Source organism: Accipiter gentilis, chromosome 28 (genome assembly GCF_929443795.1).
Source record: "Accipiter gentilis chromosome 28, bAccGen1.1, whole genome shotgun sequence".
Taxonomy (NCBI): Eukaryota; Metazoa; Chordata; class Aves; order Accipitriformes; family Accipitridae; genus Astur; species Astur gentilis.
In genome coordinates, this window is record NC_064907.1 from 8,418,757 (window position 1) to 8,440,627 (window position 21,871).

General features: G+C 35.4%; 1 protein-coding gene across 1 annotated transcript in view; it reads right to left on the reverse strand.

The window, feature by feature from the left end:
* The window catches only part of FMN2 (formin 2), a 162,707-nt gene that overhangs the window by 82,565 nt on the left and 58,271 nt on the right, over positions 1-21,871 (reverse strand). Inside the window, exons 7-8 of the mRNA XM_049831137.1 lie at positions 21,593-21,737; positions 8,922-9,009 (exon numbers count right to left, since the gene is read on the reverse strand). Of these exons, the coding sequence (XP_049687094.1) occupies positions 8,922-9,009; positions 21,593-21,737 (233 nt within the window). The remainder of the gene's footprint in view (positions 1-8,921; positions 9,010-21,592; positions 21,738-21,871) is intronic.

Consider the following 21,871-nt stretch of genomic DNA (forward strand, 5'->3'; position numbering starts at 1 on the left):
GGTTTAATCTGTTAAGTATATTTTTGAGACATCACGCAGAGTCTAAATTCTAGGATATTACAATTATTACTCAAAGCAACTAGGCACAAATACCAAAAGAAGAGACGCAACACTTGATTTACTTCTGAATAGTGTACAGAACAGTTGGAGACACCCTAACGGTCTTAAATGGAATTTCTTTATAGGACAGGGGAAAAAAGATTTTTTAAAAACACCATAAAAATAGACTTTACAAGGAGGAATTACATTAAAATGAGAAGCCACTTAAAAGGGTAAAAAAACTTGGCGGTCAGAAGGAAGCTTACAGACACTACATTAGAGGTTCAGAGAAAAAAAAAATATCATTAACCGAAAAATTCGAAAGCACCCCTTTTTTCCCTACTTGTTTCACATCCCCAGTATTCCTACTCCCCAAAACCACATATATGATTAAATATAAGAGCACAGTGGACACCTGTAAATAAGAGATACTCTTCAAAAGGTACAAATCAGCCAACAGAAAAGCAAAAAGTCTCGTAAGTTCAATGTAAATTGGACAAGAACAAAAAGCTCTAAGCTCAAATTGCCAAACAGATAAAGCTAGTAATAAAACTGCTTTCAAACACATCAGATGTATGAAGCCTGACAGGAAACAGTTGGCCATGCAGATAATCTGGCTGTAAAAAGAACACAAAAGAAAGAATCAGAAAAGGTTAAACAAAGTATTTGTGTTAGGATTCACAACCGCAGAAGAGGCCAAAGAGGTTCTCAGACAAGTTCTGTACTTCGAGTGATACATTTTGGGCACTGTCTCAAACTGAACAAGTTTCAGAACATATGAATGCAAATTTTAAGAGGATGCTGGAAACTACAAACCAGTTGGTCTGACTTCTGTGCCTGGAAAACGTCTATGTATTATATGGAAGAACAGCTTTTTTTTTTTTTTTTAAGAACATACAGATAAACCAATGTAATGAGAAAGAGAGTCAGCATGTCATTTTGTAGGAGACACTCATGAGCAACAAATTAAATGGTAGTGCTTCAATGGAGTCAACAAAGACACAGGTAAGAGTGAACAGACTGATACTGGATTTGCAAAAGGCTCCTCGCAATCTTTGCCTAAGGCTTCAGAAAAAAATTAGCCTGTCGTGGGATAAGAAGAAAGGTCTTCTCTGATTAAAAATAAAAACTGCACAAAAAATAGGAAATCAATTACATAAATGAATGATCGGTTTTCAAAGTACAGAGTTGTAGCAGTGGAGCCTTACTAGGATCTTTGCAAGTTCCTGTGCTGTTTAATGAACGTGAGGTGGTAATGTTGGCAGATAATAAAAGCTAGCCACTTTAAAGCCAACCACAAACACGTACAAAAGGGTGTCTCAAATATTCAGTGTTAATACATGCAAAGTAGATGGAAAAAAAAAAAAAGAGTCCGAACTGTAAAAACACTGTGGTGGATACAAAATTAGCAGCTACTGTGCCCCAAAAGACATTCAGGGTTTTTTTCGTAGTTCTCTGAAAACATAAGCTCAATAATTAGCAACAGTTAAAGGGCAAACAGAATGTCAGTAACAATACAGAACAAAATGGAGCCTGAAATAGAAGATGATGCGATACCATGGCATAGGCATATGGTGCCCATAAATCTTGAAAATGGCATACAGAGCTAGTCACCTCATTTGCAAGGAGAAGAAAGAGAACTATGGATTGTAGACTGGTCACGAGGAAAAATCAAAAGAATAGACAACGTGTATGAAAAGCGTTCCAATCAAACTTTACAATTCAGAGAAAGACAACTACTGCAAAAAGATAAAATAGATATCTATAAAAATTACATAATGAGCAGTCAGTACACTCATCTTTTTTTTTCCCCCTCTAGTTATCCACACAAGAGATCAGGTACCAAGGTAGATAGATCTCCATTTGATCAAATATAGCATATAGTCTTGCTTCCTTAAAAGAGGAATGGTAAGAAAAATACAGTAAAAATAGGTACATTGACTGTAAAAGAAAGGGGGGGGGGGGGGGGGGAATTCACCTTGCAAGTTTTACTAAAACCTCATTTTAACTACCTTGTATTTAAATTAGATTTTAATGGCTGTATACATTAAGCAGCACTATTTTTTTTATACAAACATTTTGTGTGTAAAAATGTATTAAAATCTAACAAACTCATGAACAAATCACAAATGGATTGTTGTGGCAAACATCCTTTTCTTCTAAACTTTTCAACTTCATGAAAAAATGCGTGACTTATTGGATGGTCTTAGTCAATTAATAAGCCTTTCCTAATTTTCATAATGCTAAAATCTCTATGTAGTTCAGCAATGTATAAAAGTATGACCACTGGAAAATATTTCTGCTATAGAAAGACCAGGTGCTGCTCTTCTTTCTCCTTCCCTCCCCCCAGTTTTTGCACAGTACTAATGCTAATAGAATACATTTTGTTGCTTTATGCTTAGCGTTCTCTAATCATCCCCCTTATGTGTGACTACACAGTACACAAATGAGAAATAACAGTACTGCTTTTTTTCTTTTGGGAGAACAGAACTTTCCTGAAACTTTTCTCTCAAAGTTTCAAAGTTAATCATACTTCCAAGAAAAAAAATAAACTGTTTCAACTGAAACAACAGACAAACAATGCAGTTACAGTTTCTTACAAAACTTCTCTATTAAATTACATTCATATGTTCTTAACAACAACAAAAATCTTTAATTATCCAAACTATCCAATGTGGCAGTAATTAGTCTCTGCTGATTCAAATATTGTGACAAAACTCAATATGATTTTCCTCATTTAAAACCACTAAATTCTTTAAAATGTATTTTGCATTATAGAAAACTAGTTTAATTCTATAAATTTATTTTTAATTGTAAATTCCAAAAGGATGTATTGCATAAAACATTCAGTTCCTTTCTTGGTGATATGGAAATTTCTGTCCTTCATTATCTTGACGTGTTGCATGCATGCTTCAAGAAAATGATAACTGGGGTTGTATTTTTTCCTTAACAACTGCTGCTATTGCTTTATTGGCCTCTGGTCACTGTGAACTAAGCTTCAGAAAATCTCAGAGGTTGGAAAGAGGACTTGAGGCATGCTTTCAGTACTCAGGACTGGCTTTCAGGGCCTTCACCCACAGCTCAGGGGTTTATGCCACATCCATTAGAAACCCCACCTGCCTCCAAGGACCTTTGTTGTCCTTCCTCACTAGCTGCCTCTGGCAGGAGTGGCCAGACAAAGGCTCCAGAATTGCTTTCAGCTGCTCAGGACAGAACACTCTGGGCATACTAACAGCATCAAAGCAATAGAAACATTTGCAGCAATACATATGTGTGGCACTCTAATTTAACTCCAGTCTGTCTTTTATAAAAGTCATTTTGTGTATTCCATTGTTTTCCTTACCAATAATTTCACAATAGGAGCTTGTAAAGTAATTGTAAGCAAATAAAATGTGTAAGCTTGCAATCTAACAGCAGGCATAATGTAATGAATATGGTAGCATAAAGCTAAGAAGAAATAGAGGAATAAGACTGAGGATTACGGTGTGAAGTTCTGAGGAAGTGCTAGTTCACAGGACAGAAAAATGCTGAACCAACCAATCTTTCCTTAGTGGTGTCTCAGAAGAATCTAAACACATGTTGGAAAGGCTATCAGAGGGGAAGCTTAAGCCATAATCTTTTAAGTTTTTAGGTGTCTGAATGCACAATATCTGATTGAGAAAAAAATGTTAAAGAATTGCAGTTCTCAATTAATAAGCCAGAACTAATAGGTAAAGCTTCGAACTTCATAATCAACCTGCACTGACTGCAATCACTTTATGGATTATTCCTTTATTAAAGAAATACAGACTTGCCACCTGACAGAAAAAGTGTTCTATATATCTTCTTACTTGCAGGATTTTTTTTTCATAAATTAAAAAGGACAGAAGTAACAATTCTGGGCAGCTGGTTTACCTTCCAGTATAACAATGTCCAAAGAACTTGATCAAATCATGTACAGTTTTGTCCTCATAACTTGTTTAAACAAAAAAATATCTTTTGGGAAGATACCCATTCTTGACAAATATTTCAGTGTTATGAGTTTCAAATTATTATGCTTATACATATACATTATTATTAGGATAAATAATGCTCAGATCACCTCTGGACCTTCCATAAGATAAACTAATCATGAGTCTTATATTCCAGATGTTAAGCCATTCTTTCCTGATTGCTTTCCATTTAGAGCATCTCTTGGACCTATTACTGCTAAGACTACATGATACTTCAATCCGTGAAGAATTCCTGCACAGAACATTTAAGTAATGCAAGAGACTTTTTATCCTCCTCCTCCAGTGAAATCATTCAGTTAACCTTTGACAGTCTCTCCTAGCTCATCATTTCTAAGTGTCAGTGTGAGCAGTCAAGTAAGAAAACAAAACCAAGATTTTCTCATGTTCCTTTGCCACTAATAGCCAAATACTAAAGGATAAACATTTATTTTGCCCACTAACATTTAAAGTACATTCAATTCCCGCACATCTGTCTTGAATTCAGGGCAGAAGATATGTCTGTTGTTCGAAGTTATACTTCTGTTAGCAGAGCAAGCTCTGCTGCAAATAAAACTTTCAGTAAAATAATCTTAAATCCAGATGAAAAGGTTGGGCTTTACCAGCTGTTAGGTGAATCTGCCTGCCCTTCGCATAACTATTTTTCCTATTACATTACTTTATATAACTTCCTTCCCTAGTATCACTGACCAACAATGAGCCAAGGGCTGTAATAAAAAGAGCCTTGTTTTTCCATACATATTTTTGTTGTTATTATCAGAGTGGGACAGGTAGCTCCATCAAATTCTGTAGATTACCAGTGGCTGGGGGGGGAGGAGGGGACACTTTTTAAATGAGGATATGAGAAAGGTGGTCCAAAATTCAGGGGCAGAAACCTCCAAACTACTTCTAACAGAGCCAGGGCAACCACAAGGTGCTATGCAAAACCTTACAGAAGTACAGTTAGAGTATTGCAGCCATGCCAGAGGTAGCACAGCGCCTGAAATGATAAACCCTGTTAAGAGAAACTTACTGAATTGGGAAAGATTACAGACAACTTCAAAACACAGAGCATTGCACATGCTGGTTTTGCCAGACTTGTACCTTCAACATTTATAAGGCATGCTCAGACTAAGACGATTTTGGTGAACAAAAGATTAATTTCCATTTTGGAAATAAATACTATATATAAATTTGACTGCATTGTAAATGTAATATTTATCTGCATGAAATATAAAATTTGCCTATCTTCTGGCTGACATCTTCAGATTAATTTTTCCCTTGTATTTTTCCACACACAGAGAAGTTTTTGCTTTTCTTACCCCACTTGTTAGCAGCCATAAAAGCCTAAACACAGAAGAGGATACATTGTATCTTTACAGGCAAGTGAATCAGGATGGCACTGACAAGCCTATTCTCTGCAACATAGTTACAATTTCAAACAGTTGTTACATTTCATGTGATGACAGACAACTATATTAAAAAGAGCTCTCTTACATAAGAGACATGGTCCCTAAACACAGACACAGGCTTAACATGCAATTATATATCAATGTATGGAGTATTCATCATAGATTACTATATGCAGTTAACCAGAATCCTGTTGGTTCTCTAATTTAAGCACATGTTACATCTCTGAAATGTTAAGAAAAAATCCCAAAGACTAATGTTAAAACCAAAGTCTTTTCTCTAGGAAGAAAATCTAAGCTATAAAGGAAAAATATGTAAGAAGTGCTTGTTTGGCATTTTTCAAGCTTTGGCTCTATCATGCAGCCAAATACAGCTATATTTCCAGTGGGAACATAATACTGGATAAAGGATATTTGCGGTATAGCAAAAATAAAAAAGCAAGCAAAATGCCTGGATAAAGTGTTTTGCATAGTTGATAGATGATTGTAAAAAACAGGCGTCAGTAAAACCTTGTGTGAAACCAGAGAAACCATGAGAAGACGACTCATTTTTGTACTAATAACATAGAGAAATGGCACTGCAACTAAAGAGACCAACATTTCTTACAGTTCTAGCCTAGACTGTGTAAAATAGCTGGGAGTTCTGTTAGCAATTAGAATCTACTAAAAAAAAAAACCCAAACCATAACAACAACAAAAATCAACCTACCCTACTTTAAAACACTACTAGAAAGACGTACTAGAGTTCAGTACAAATATGCTCTGAGTATTGAAACTACTCTTCCACACTGTAAAAATATTTTAAAAGCAGCCAGGGGTTGGGAGTTTGTCTTACTAAACCTATTTCAAAGCTTGGAGCAGACAAATGCAATTCTACAGGCAGACATTTAATAAGGCTATCATAATCATCAACAAAAGCTATTTAGCATATATTACAATATTCTTCCATTAAATGCTGTCTGATCACACATGCATGAAAAAGATGAGTTAATATAATAAATTATTCAAATTTAAGTATCTAAAACAAAAATACACCAAAAAAACCCCAACCAACCAACCAAAAAAGTTACAAGACATTCAATACATTTGCCCACGTTTCAAGTTATTTTAAGCTCTTCAGTTAAACACAATAGGAATTAAAACTTGAAATCCTACATTTATTAGGCAAATTAAAACCCAGCAAAATTGTTTTCCCTTCTGTTCTTGTAACACTTTGAAATTTGTCTAAACCATTAGAAAAATAAAACACAAACCAAGGAATGGACTGAATATCACACTTCACTGAAAGTTTCTCTCTCTTTCTGGGTGCTTTTCTATGGCTGGGGGTGAGGAAGGGGCAGGAAATTACAACTCTTCTGCAATTTGCATGAACACTGCATCCCAAAGATATGCTTTATATGTAATATAGGCAATATTTACAAGAAAGCCATAAAGAAACTTGCCCAGTACCATAAATTGTCGGGGGTGAGGGGGTGTCATCTGACTGCCTCTCAAATTTATAAAAAAAAAAGATTGCTTGGGTTGTACTGAGATATGGGTAAACGTAGATGTCACTGTATGTTAAGCATGGCAAAAACTCAAGATCACCACTAAAACCCTGGGCCGGGGGACAAAGAACACCGATTACACTTTTTGCTGTAGTTATTGTCATACATCTTAAATCTTAATGTATTGTCCCAGCTGAAACCAGGCCATCTATAAAGGTGTGAATATATCAACTGCTAATGCGGGCACTTTTAAACATTATTTTAATTTTTGATAGTGCCTTCTCATTATTATATTCAAACTGCAGCAGATAAACCAGTAAGCTATAAAACTCAAAAATATGTTAAACCCTTATTTTTAACAAGCAAGTAAAAATAGTGCATACACAAAGGTGAAGCTAAATACTTGGGCTTGTGTTTTATAATTCCTCCATGGGCTCTATGGTTAGATCACTCAGAGAGCTCTGCATGGAGTGACTGATACCAGAAATACTTCTTGGTGAGATCTCCCCTCTATTTTCCTTGCCTTCACCATGCAAATTTCTTTCCTGCTCCTCACCACTTTTCCTCCATGCCTATTTTATGTTCTTAAAAAAAAAACAACACATTTTTAACACCAGGATCTTCCAACCATTTCCACAAATTCCCCCATCAGACAAAAGTTCTCTCATGTTTGTTCAATCACTTCTGCACAGCAAAGGAATAAGAGCACTACTAAATTCCGCTTCACAAAGACTTTTGGTTTTAGAAAACAGCTATTGAAAGAGGAATATACAAAATCTGCACACAGCTCTTAGATGATCATGTGTGCTTAATATTATAATAGGATAAAGGTTAAGCATAATATTGTTTGACCCCTTCAACTACTGACATTCATCCATGTTATTGTTAGTGTTGCATGTTAAGCAAGCAAATTTTCAATGAACTTGTGTTGGCTTTACCACAGACACAGATGTTAGGCGGACTCCTTTGTTCATAAGGTTCTCATTATTAACTGAAACCAAGTTGAATATTTGACTGAAGGAAAGGACCATATCATTGTTTTCAGATTTTGCTCTATGACTTAACTGAACTACATCTGCCAGCTTTGGAAATACCAAGTACTGCTTGGCGCCAGTACTGGCGCCTTGCTCTATGACTACCATCTTAAGTGCTTCAGCTTGAGGAAGTCTAGTAACCATCAAAACAATTCAATAAAAACTTAAAACTGTGATTAAGAGTTACTTGCCAGCTGACAGAATGCTCTGAAATTTGTTCTATTTATGAATAATTTCACAAAATAAGCAAATCATAGTAAACAGAATGCATAGCTGTAAATATGTAGCCTAGAAAGTTCACAAGATGTTTTTGTGATTTATGAAGTCTGTGTTATACTTGAAACCACATTTGTTTAATAGATAGGCTGGCACTTCACAGGATAATTCAATCTGCTTCAAATCTATCCAAAGCCCTTGGGAAACGTAAGGGATGCTCTGAATATAAATGCAACTCTACTTTTCACCTTTCTGCACTACTGTCTCTTAGCATAAATGTGAAAAGTATTACACTCCCCCAAAATATCTCCCTTTATAAAAAATGCTGTTGAAGATGAAAGAACTCTGCAGTTTGTACTAACCCAAATATAGGAACTATTTTATACAGCAAATCAATTAAGTGTTATAATTCACTTCTCTGGATTTGTCCTAAGTCTATGTGAATTAAAATAAACAACACATCACACACTTCCTCAGAAAGACCAAAATCAAAGTGTCTATATTTTATACCACTTAGATAACTGATGCCAAAAAATATAGATGGCAATTCTGCAAATAAACAGTTTTATTTTCTATACAGGACAAGGGAATATATTACTAGACAGGGGAAAATAAGTGCCAGAACAAGCTATTTTATCAGAAAAATAAAGTGTAAAAAAAAAGCCTCTTATTAGTTTATTTCACTTATCAAAAGATAGAAATAATTAGCATTTCCAAATTATTAATGATGTGATCTGAGCTAGAATCAACAATACTTATTTCACTTACCATGCTGAATGTCCCTCATGTCTAAATGAAGGCTAGACATTAATATTCCAACAGCTTGAGATCTTTTGTTACTTAACAACTTGACAACCTGCCAAAAGAAACCCAACTATTAGAATTAATCTGCAGGAAAATCTACAAGATATTTCACATTACTAATGACAAATTCAAGAAATAGTACCTTGTAGTCTATATACACATCTAAAAATGAATAATTCAAGTTTACTTCTGCTACATAAATCCATCACAAGTGTAAGTAACTGTGTCACCTAGTTGAATCTTAATCCTAAAAGAGTCACTATAAAAGTTTCCTTAGACTTCCTCCTTCATTAGGATGCACACTTTCAACTTCACACTGATGTTACTAAGTGTATGAAACAGGCTGTCATATAAAAAAAATTCCAACTGTGTCTATCTTGGAATTGCTTTGGTTTCCAAAACCACACAATGATTTCCATCTTTGATGTAAGCTAAAACTGTGAGAATTTGTATTTTATTTGAATGTTTGACGTAGTAGGCGCCAATATGAATTTTATTTAAAAAGCAAAATAACCACGTACATATTGGGATTTTCTTTGATCACTTTTAGGGAATATAAAAGGTCCCAAAGCTTTTTTGTTTTTAAAGTAAACAAAAAAAATAAAAATCAAGCCATCAAAACATCTTGCTGAAGGGGGGTAAAATTAGCCACTAAAATACACTTTTGTACATATTTGCTTTGCAAGCATAAAAGCAACAAGTAATTCACAGACTGTGTTCCACAGGGCTCTAAGCTGTTTGAATTCAACTTACTGTAAATTTTATACCGTTGGTATGAGAAGCAAGTAATGCCAGGAAAAGACCCTTATCTGTAAAATGACGTGAATCTAGATGAAGTACTTTTCAATGCGGGGCTACAATCATTATGTAGATGGAAGAAGTTAATATTTAATCTACTCAGGTTGCTGAGTTTTACACTGTACTAAACACGCTGAAGAAAAGCTTTGTGAATCACTTGGAGGAAAGAAGAAAAACCAGATAATTAGAACTGTAAGTTCAAGTTCTTTTTACATTGCAGTCAGGAAGCATATACATATTTTTTCAAGTTACACAGCTCCTATCTTAGCACCAAGGTCTACACCTTAGCACCATCTACGGCCCCACTGGCAAAATTATTTAGAAATTAATTAGTAGAAACAAGATTATAAAAAGTAGAAATAATTTAGCTAAAGAAAGTCATGATTCAATTCACATCTTAAAAAAGCATAAAAGTACCCACAAGAAGTTTGCCCTGTGGCCAACTTTGAATCATTTAAGTTTTCAGACACAGGTTTGTACATTGATGTTTGAACAACAGTCGAAGATAAGTAAAAGCCTGACCCAGATCTCTGTTACTGGGACTGCTTAGGAAAGGGAGCATTACAAACAAACAGTGCTTGCAGTATAAGCTTTCTGAGGATGAGACTGGCTGGCCAATTGTTTTTTTTTGTGTCCCTCCCCCCCAGCCTTAAACCTTCATAACTATCAATTATGAAGGTATTTAATCCTTCTTTCCTTATGGATTCCTAACTAGTTACAGTGATGTGAAAATACAGCATTCTGCTCATGAACTGAAAATTTTAACATTAGAAACCAAGTGTGTCATAACTACCATTCACAAGGTTAAAGACCTAAATTCAAGGCATAGCTATTGATGTCATCCGTCAGAAATTAGAAGGAAATTCCTATGCAATTGTCTAATCCATGTAATATATTATTAGGAATTTAAAACTGAAGTCAAATGGACTGAAATAGGATATGATAGTCAGATTTTCTGAATTCAAAGGGAAAACATAATTGAGAAAAATATAATTAGGATATCCCACACTATCCTTCTAATAGTCTATAATCACTCTAAATGTTTTTTAAATGGAACATAAATCTCATTTAAGCCTCAAACTGAGATAAAGCTGGGACAAATAATATGAGATTTTCTTGTTGTAAAAAGAAGCTATTATCTATTTACTACTTTGCAGCCACAAAAGTTTTACAAAATAAAATAGATGTTGGGTAGCAAGGTATGGATTGAGTCTAACAACTACATTACAATGGACATCTCTTATAACAACCAAACAAGTATTTTGCGTTCTATCAGAAAAAAAGTGGGTACAAAATTTCAAAAAAACCCAGAAACTCTTTAACTGGTGTTGCTACCAAACCATATTTTCAGAAAAGGCAAAGCAACACAAAGAAACAATGTGATATGTTACACAATAAAAGTTCAAAACCTTCTCCTTAAATCTATCCACTCCAACAACACTGACAAGACTGAATTTGATATGGAAGATGTTGGAGAAACTGTTGATTCCAGCCCCCAACAGTATTGCATTTGCTCAAGTCTGAAACATCTTACAATAATAGAATAACTTAAGCTTGTTGCTGTCATCAACATATAGAGGGAGTCCTTTGTTGCCTTTGTTTTGAACAGGAACACTATCCCAAAGCTGGCAAAAAACGTGAAGTAAAAAAGGAATGCAAACCCATTCCAAAAGTCCTATAAGAAAATAACAATAGTCACACAAAGTGGCAAGAGCTCATCTGGAGTAAGTGTGTACATTTCTTGTCACTCATAATCTGCAAAAATGAAGTAAGAATTGGAACTGATACAGGCTACTATGTTGGCCAGAAGTAAAACAAAACAAAAGAAAACAGAGTAAAATAGCTTTGTTAAGTGGTCTTCCTCAAAACAATGTTACAGCTGCGTTCAGGTGTGAACGTGCCCAGGTCCAAGGAAGGGTCGACAACTTGACCTTTCCAAAGGAAGTGGAAATACACTGCTCTCTCTTAGAGGCCCAAAGAGCAAGGATGAGCTGGAGTCTGTTCCTGGGACTCTCCCATTTCTAATGATGTCAGCACCCATATGCTACTAGATTCGCTTCAAATGGCGAAATCACTGCTTCTACCACCCACCAGCAATCTAAACTCAGAGAGCTACCAAGATCAGGTCTACAAATACAGCAAGGGGACCAACACTAGAGGAAAAAAGAACCAAATAAATTAACTATGCTGTTATGATGCAGGCTAGAACATGATTTCTTGGGGGGTATGATTCCCATCAATGCTATATGACCAGATTTAGGGGCCTAGTAAACCCCTTCAAAGTCTTGTGCTCTAAAAGGAATCTGGCCTAAAAGTTAGCAGGAAAAAGAAGCTGCTTTTTCTGAAAGTGAGCTGATGGGCAGGAGAATAATTATTTACTGAGTGCCACATTCGGCCAGTGATCAGAAGAGAGGGGGGGGAAAAAAAGGCAAAAAAAAAAAAAAAAAAAAAAAAGCATTGTCCCTGTGAAGAATAGGTTGTCTTTGCTGCCAAAATTCTGAACCACAACAACATTGAAAGAGTACCGAAGAGCATGACTGCCAGGTGAATAGGTGCAGAACAGCAACAGATAAAGCATTTTTATGTAGCAGCTACCAGTTTTGTCTGGCTTTAAAATGTAGGTTTTATGTCAACTTTTATACTAATCTCTACTACACATTTCATTCCCATTTCAGTCAATTGTATGAATACTATAGTTTCCTCCAATAGAATGGCTGTAACAATACAACGCTAATTCAGAAAATATGAATATTAGCATAAATGCCTAAAGCAATTCCCACATTTAAAAATGAAACAATAAAATAAATCAGCTGCATAGTCTGGGCCTACAGGCTACAGACAAATGACGCCATTTAAAGGCGGAACAACAAAAGTTTGATAAATCCAATCTCTACAAGATCTAAAGCCTCAGACACAATACACAGCTCCTTTTTAGTTTGGATTCTGGAACTCTGCTTTAAACACATTTTTAAAAAAATAAATAAAAAGGAAGCTAGAGATATTATCTGCAGTCTGAAGTCTAGGACAAACTTTCTAATTGTTGAGTGGTCCTCATTGTTAAGCAGTAAACAAACTACATGCCAAATTTGATCCTGATTGTTTAACACAAGCAAACGCAGTCTAAGAGGTATTTAGTGAAAGGTAATGCAAGACACATGTTTGATGAGAACCCCTAAGCAAAAATATGAAGATTCCCTTTCCTCAGAATAATATTTAGTTAATGCATGGAATTTTGCAATGATTCTTGCTCTCTGGTTCTGATTTTGACTGCCAGCATTAAGGAAAATTTTCCCAAGGCCCTCACTGATTAAGAAAAACTACTGTACATTACAAAAAGTCACATGCAGGAAACTCCACTGTACAAAGGCCTATAGCTTGTAACTCTTGCAGAGAGGATGCAGAAACTCTAAAGTTCCAAACAAGATGTTAAGAAACAGGAGTAATGCAGTCACCTTCTCACTAGGCATTGTGAAATCAAATCTTCTCTGCAGATTGAAGATTTTACATTCCAAATGTAAAACTGGCAATCACAGAACTGGACCCATCATATCTTTCACGTGTATAACCTTGTCTTCTTACAGATATAACATAAAAATATGCTCTTATGAGTGCGGGGTTTTGTGTGTGTGTGGTTTGGGTTGGGGGTTTTTTTGTTTGTTGGTGGTTTTTGTTTGTTTGTTTGTTTGTTTTAAAAAGGTAAATCCAGAAGTGACTTCTGGCTAGTAATGGCAATTGTGAGAACGGAAACAGGGACTACTTCAACTGGTGAGGTCATTTTGGTACATTCTACTTAATACTTACAAAAAGAAAACCAAACCCCCAAACCCAACATCCAGTCCTGACTGTCTAACAGTGTATCTGTGCTGATGGCACATAATGATTTAACTGAACACAACTTTTACCACAGAACATCAATCATAAAGTGTATTTTTGAGCACCTCTTCGTCTCCTACCCTAATCAAATCTGAAATCCCCTCCGCAAACTAACTGGTTACTTTCCCTACTGAAGGTTCTCATAATCTATAAGGAGATACCTAGGGTTTCAAAATTCTCTTTGTCATATACTTCTAGATGCAAGTTGTTGACAAGTTATGCAAAGTAGTGCAGCCAAGAAGCTGTCTGCCAGGTTGTGGATGCTGTAACTTTATGCTTGAGGCTAAAGATTAAAGTTAATATTTACTTTTCATTCATTTTATCTATTACCCTACTGTGCTTTCATAAATAAGGCTTTTAATGACATGTATGAGAAACAGTTCATGACCTTTTATGCCCCTTTATCACTCAAATAGTATTGTTTGAAATGAACAACATAAAATTATTAATGTAGAAGTAATCTTTTATTAAAAGATTGCTACCCCAGTTAATATTCCTCACTTCTGACAGTAGATGTAAGCATTAGATTGCTTACATTCAGATATACAGTAGTAAGTTAGATAAGCATTGTGTTCCTCAACAGGAGGCTGAAAAATAGTAAAATGTCACTTAATAAAAAAAATAACAACAATATTCTAACTTTAAGGACTGGAGTAGGGGATGGAGATAAATGCAAAGTTTAAATTCTTTAGCTTAAAAATAGGTACCTAAAGCTCCTCTTTGAGAGTTGAGCTCATTGTTATGTACCACAATTATAGTTACTCCTTCTTTCATCAGCTAAAGGACCAGGGTACCTGAAGTTTAGTTTCTATGTTTTTAGATCTTATGTTTGTAATTGTCAAAATGCCTTTGTGTGTTAGTAATGGAAATGCATGTTCAGATGCTACAATATAAACTCTTTAACAAAAATACAACCCTCCTCACACACACACACACACACACCCCGCCCCCCCCCAACTAAAATTTCCTTAGAAATTCCGTATAAAAGCCAGAATTTTCATGCATGGTCTGCAACGCACTCAGCAGGTGATCAGCCCAACTACTATGAGCAACCTTGTCACTGGGTACTCAAATTAGGCATGTAATTACACACATTTTTTGTAAACTCTTGCAAAACCTATTGCACGCCCAAATACATTTGAGATTAACAGTCTCAATTACTTTATAAAGAGTTAGCACATCAAACCAGGGAGACAGACATGGAAGCAGCAGGGGGCTTTGGAAAGGTTAAAGAATGTCAAAAAAAAATAAAAATCCCCAAACCAAAAAACTCCCAAAGAAAGGTGAGAACCCACTATAATATCTAGTAGGAGATATCAAAAACTAACAAAAACCCCAACCAAACAAACAAAAAAACCCCCGAACAACAACAACAAAAAAACCCCAAAACAACCAACCATGCTTTAAACGCTTTAGTGTTCCCAATTTTAAAGAGGAACATACGGTTACAGTCAAAAGTATGACATTATTCACTGTACCTACTCCAAATGAATATAACAACTTTTTTGTTCTTGCTGTTTGTACTGAAATCAGCACTAAGTAACAAAATACAGCCATAAGGAAAAATCTGCTAAATCAATACTTCTCTACAAATAAAAAAATAACTTAATCTTAAAATCTTGATTTTCTTGTTGACAGTAAAAATCTGTTTAACTTGTAAGTCACTTGGGATCTGATATAGTAGTACAGACAAGTACATTCACACTTAAGTTAGACAGTGATTTTTTACTAAATCATCATGACCACTGTCTCAAAATCTAATTTCTAGGTGAAACAAATTCAATGCATATGCACATCTAATTCTGAAGCAATTTGAGTTTTCTTAATCAGATTTAAAAACTACTGTACTAAAAAGCATTGCTTGCCTCTTTAGCAAATTCAGTGTGGACAGAGAGATGGGAGAAGAAATGCATATTGCTATCTCCATATTTTCTTCCTTTCTTCTTCCCTTGATGTCATTCAATGCTACAGTATCCACTGCACTAAGCCCTCTCACTGAGAGAGTCAGAAGCACCATGGAGAAATGGAGAAGAAAGTATTTGAAAGGTGTAAAACTACTGGCTATGGAAATGTAAGATCGCCAACCTCCCTGGAAAGATGGCTGTAACTAAGATGCCTCTACTCGACAGAGTCAGGTACTCCAAGAGTTGTACACAGTCCAGGGTGGCAGTTATATCTCTGCTTGGATTCAAGATCTGGGTTATGCTTTTTAGATATGCAGCTTTAAGTCTCAGAACAGCTACAGCTCAGCTCACTCGCTCCAACCCAAAGCCTATTTTTCTTTTTATTTGAACAAACTTTCAGTAAGACCTTTCCCTGCAGAGATCTTCCAGAGCATAGAGAACCACAATGAGGCCATTATCAGACACTCTACAGGCTCCTCTGGTTAAGAAACGAACATAACCTTTCTTGCCCATACAGAATCTGTAAGCAGTAGCAACACCATTTAAAACAGGCTGTTACATCAGCAGAACCTCTCAGTGTTAGTGAGGATACATGAACAAAACAGAGAAACCCAGAGAGCTCTGAGGTCACAAGATGAGTTTGCAAGATTGTCAGATGCCAAGCTCATGTGTTTGTTTTTAAACTTGCAAATACATGATCTGAAGAAAAGGAAGCAGGAGGAAAACAAGAATGAGAAATGCATGTGGTTAATAGAGAACATCAACCTGGAAAGCCTGAACAGGTAGAGATATTTGATACATTGATGCAATGAGGTAACACTGTATTTGAAACAGAGAACTTTGTAGATACAGTTACAAAACAAATTATATAATAACAACACATGCAATAAGCCATATAAAGAAGAGAATGACAGGTAAAAACAGAGATCACATTCATATAGTATCTCATAAAAGAAATTATTCTTAGAAGCCAAATAAATGAGATATAATTTAATTTCATAAATAACTTCACGACATTATTAATTATTTGCTTGTATAAATAAAAACAATGCATCAGTCAAGTCCTCTAAAATTCCTGTCTGTGGGGGCAGCAGAACCCCAACTGTATCTCTGGAGAGTACATAAACTCGTAGCAAATAGTTGTGCCATTGACACGGGTAATAGTAGATCAGTAAGCGTGGATACAGAAAGTTCCTTAAGACAGCGCCTCCAGTGTTTGCAGAGGGTATAAACCCTCCTTTTCAGACAATTATTCTTCCCTTTGTCATTCCTTGTTAGTGAATAAGCTTTTATCTGTTAACTCAATATGGCATTTACCTTATTTACCAATTTATACTTATTTTATGTGGCATTTTATTTCTAAGGGTATTCTATTACCAGAGCTTCAACTTAAAAATTCAAAAATGCTGAAATCATTAACTAAGCAGTTTTATTGATACATCTTGTTTGCATCTAAGACTTTTGAAACAGAATTAAACTTCAGTAACCTATTATTTATTTTCTGGGGTGGAAGGGGGAGATTAAAATCTTAATGTCAATAGATTAATAGTGGACTTTCCATATGAGAATATCTTTAACATTTTCATTTTGTTTACATGATAGATTATAAACACATGGTCTGCTCTTGAAAAGTTCATTGTAGTTACATGTATATTATTTTCCAAAAACACAGTCAGAGGATTATCAGTAAGGCTTGCAAGATGGCTGTTCAAAAGTTAGGAAAGCAATCTATGCAAGTCAGCTCAGCCCCTTCTGTACACTTATGCTGACAGTGATATCAAGATTTTCTGATTATGTATAATTTTTCCACTGAACCCATTCAGTGCACACTGGCCAGTGTTAGCCATGTAAGTACATTTTTGATATTGCATTTACCGTCATTCTTCAGTATGTGGACTTAGTCATGAGACTATCTTTTTTCTTTCTGCTTCACTAATTACATTTTTTTAAGTGCTGCAACAACTGGTAAAAATGCTTTTTACTTGGGTAACAACTTCATTTTCTAACTAATCATTATGAACTATGCTCATCCCACACAGTAAATGCTAGCTATGGAAAGGGTCCTATGAAAAATACTACCCAGCCACATTACAAAAACTAGTATTGTATCTACATGGCATGGCTGAACAAGACACTCCAAGAGTGAGTTTCAGCCTCTGCTTGGGTCAAACACCATAGGTTTGATGAGATCCACTATTTGCCGAAAGGAACATCCCAGTCAAGAATACCCCAGGCTCACAACAAGTTTTTGAGAGAAATTACTTTAGACAGACTAAGAGGTGACACAGAATTAGACCTATTATGCTCTATATGTCCACCTGTCAGATCTCCTCAGTTCTTCACTCCCTCCCCAGTTACTCATCTTAATCTTCTTTGCCTCTCTCCTCTTGATCCCTGTTTTCCAGCCTGCCAGTACAAGGTTAGGAAAAAGTCTTCAGAATTATACCCAAAGTCTCTCCTGAGCAATAGGAACTGAGATATAGCCCGTAGAGTGGCAAAATTTAAGAAACTTCTTACACAACTAGCAATACATGTATCTGATAACATTTTTCCATATTTCAAGTCTATGAAACTATGTGGATGTGAGCAAAACCAGACTTTGTTTTCTTTCTTAACATTGGCAAAATGAAGGAGACACCCAAGGCGGGGGGGGCGGGACGGGACAACCCAACAAAACTTGCAGCCTAAAAAGCTAAATTTTGGCAGTTATAACAGGGACTTATAATGAAAGCCAGACCACTTTAATAGGTAGCAATGGCAGCCCCACCTATAATATAGCCCATAAAGGACTTTCTTTGAAGATTTAGTAGGCATTCTCATTGAGTGAGCCTGCACACATTTACAGCAGCTGAGAATTTGACATATACATATTAACAGAGCAAAATAAATCACAGCTTTTGCTGTAGCACCAAATGAGAGACAGTAAGAATAAAATCAGTTGCATTCACAAATAAATATTAACACTTCATTATTTTTTTCTTTCTTTCAAGTTCTGGAATGGAGTTTAATGTGGCCTTCATTCAGTGCTAGGTGTAATATTGGTTTGTTTAAAACATTATAAATTTATATTGTATTAAGTTATTTGCAGATGATCATGCCAAGGAAAAAATTATTAGAACGAATACCTAGGTAAGGGGAAATTAATTCAATTGTTAACTCAAAAAAAACCCCAAACCAGCCTACAACAATACAGATAATTTTACCATTTAAAAAGGGGTCACCATTTAGAAATAATTATATCATGCATAGCTATATATATACACAAGCAAACATATGCATATACTCTATGGCATATAGCATAAATAGCTCTGTCTGCAGAACAGCAGCATACTCCAAAATAATTAATCTTTCACTGAGACTAAAACATCCCCAGACTATCAAATCTTTCTTCAGATTAGCTAGAATTTCCCCTGCCATGTGGCATCCTCTGTAAATACATTTTAATTTCAGCTTACAATAAAAACACTGTTTTATTAAAATCAGATGTTTACAGAGTACCAAATTTTTTATGCATTTGAAAGTTATCTGGGCATTTTTTCCTGACTACCATTTCCAGTGTAGCTAGTATTTTACATCCAATCCATCTAAGCAATACATCCGCTCAGCACACCCGCACATCAATGCAAGGAGGAAAACCAATTGCCAGACTAGAGTGTTTCTGGAAAGCAGCAGAGTGAGCTTTGTGGGTCCTGGTTCTGTTCTGTACAACACTCCTCTGTAGCTCAACAGGTGACAGAATACATCTGCTTTGCATAACACGTCCCTGTAAAAATCACTACAGAAACACCATTTGTAAGATCTTTACAACACCCGTAACTATCATAGAAGCCATGTAAGTTAGTAATCACTTAAACAGCATTTGGCGATTCCTATAAAAACATACTTGTGGAATTACAGCCATGCTTTCCCCAAATAACTGTTTCTTCTGCTAAACATGGATGGACTTCATTATCCAAGTGTTTACTGCGGTATAAATGAAGAGAATTTAAAAAATGAAGGCCTGCATTCCAAACTGCTAAGAAGGCATATGTAGAATGAATTTGTGAAGCTGTTCTACTTCAGTTGTCTCATGGCAATACTGTGAAAAGCCCAAACTGGACTTGCACACATGAACATTTAACTTTGAGATCTGCAATAAATGATAGCTCTAACTGTAGTTCTAATGAAGTCCTGTGATTACCTGTTTGGTTCATCTTTCTCCCCAGATACTACAATTCAACAAATCAGACTTCTCCATCAGGCAATTTCTCTCTCTTTGGGAGAGCAGTACATTTGTTTGATCACTAGAGGAAGAGAAACACACAGGGGATTCTCTTCTGTCAATTTAGGTGGCCCACAGGAACGGTTGTTCTAGATGACAGCACCTACTTAGAATGATTTAAACTTCTGTGTGGAAATTTGTCATAAACTACTTGTTCTTAACTTCTTTGAAAAGAACAATTGGTCATTTTCATTTAGTTTTATCTACATTTTATTTATTTATTGACAATGTATCTACATTTTTGGCATTGCAAGAAAAATAAATACGCAGTATTAAAATCCACACCTAATGTTTCTTCATAATCGCTGTCTTGAACCACTGTCTATGTTACAGAATTAAACAGTTGTCATTTCTACTCTGTTTAGAGATTTCAATCACCAAACCTCATGAAACGTGAATGGACCAACAGTTCGTAGGCAAAGCATCAGGTATACCTTTGCACTCCTTTTTTTACTTAAAGAGCTATCATACTAATTTAGTTAAAATAACCATTAAAAGGGACTTTTTCTAGAAGGAGGCAAGAAGAGCTAAGGTCTTGCACTTTTGAGATTTATTGCAGGACAGCAAGGTAGCAGCAGCACTTTTACCTTTCCTCCCATCCCAGTTCGTACAGCCTAGTGCAGCACACATGTACATGATGAACAGCCACGAGTGTGGCTATACTATCCTTCCAATCTGTCCAGATAAAAGTTTTATCTAACACCTTGGGATAATCATCCTAACTTCACTACCAGTTCTGTTGCCTGCAGCAGGTTGCCAGCACCGTAAAGAGCACCTGCATGTTTATATTGCTGACCAAAATGTGTCTGTGAGGGCAAGATCTCTAGAGCTACTAGATGGAAAGGTCATATTCAAACATAAGATCTACTGCATGGAGATTTTGAAGACTCCCACTGTATACCCAGCATGGAAAAAACTCTTGTATAGCATTAACTTGTATGTTAAAAGATGATGGAAAGAACACCCTAGTCTGGAATTGAGTACAGGAATGTGCAGGTGAGATAAAACAAGAACTTTAACTGCTGTTTAGGATTCTACGTAAGAACATTCTCCTCCGTAGCCTGAAAGTTTAATTGCAAATTACTTATCATACCACCACAATATGATTTTCACACAGGTAACAAGAAGATTACAGCTCTCTAGTCACCTAAACATTCAGATCCAATTCTCTTATCCCAGGGTTTGAACTTCTACATTTAAAATCTGCTTCCTATTTTTATTTTATTGTACACCATTCCATTTCAAGAAACCAGTTTGATTAATGCTGGATTTTCCCAACTGTGCTTGTCATTTATTGTATGCATAAACTTCATATTCACTATATATATATATGAACACAGCACAAACTTAGAACTGTTATGATTGGTATAACATTAGGACTTAGGTTCTTAAACATAATTTTTCTCTGAAGTCATGGTAATTCATATGCAACTGTATTTAATTTATAAAATTAATCAGAATAATTTATATACTATTTATTGCACATGTGCAGTCAATTTCAAAGCATCATATATGCACCTAATTATTTTAGGTTTTGTTAATTTTAAAGCAGATAAAGCAAAGATATTTTTAAGAAAACATATATCTGAAAAGTATTTTATAAAAAAGAATTCTTCAGTCCTTAACACATATAGCTTTGAAACCCATCCTACATTCTCTCCTTTTCTTATATTTCTACATAGTGTAAATATATATGGTAACAATTTCACATCAGGCAAAATTCATCTCAGCTGCATGCAAAAATCTGTCTTTGTGTAAAAACCAGCCTAGAAAAGATCTGAAATTAAATGCGTACTCACTTGTTTAGTCTTTGTTTTTGTAATGGTGTCCGAAATGGGTTTCTTCCTCTCTTTAACAGCTGTTTTAGAAAATAGTTCTTCAAACTCATGATAATCTATGGAAGGCTCTTCAATTTTTTCCCACACAAGTGAAGCACTAGAATCTCTAAAGTTAAGCAAAAGACCTATGTAGGGCAATGTCAAACTAAATAAGGTCATAAATGGAGGAATGAAGAAAATAAAATAGCAGCAATTTAAAAGTTGTTGCCTAACTTCTACCAGCAGCATTTTGATAAGATA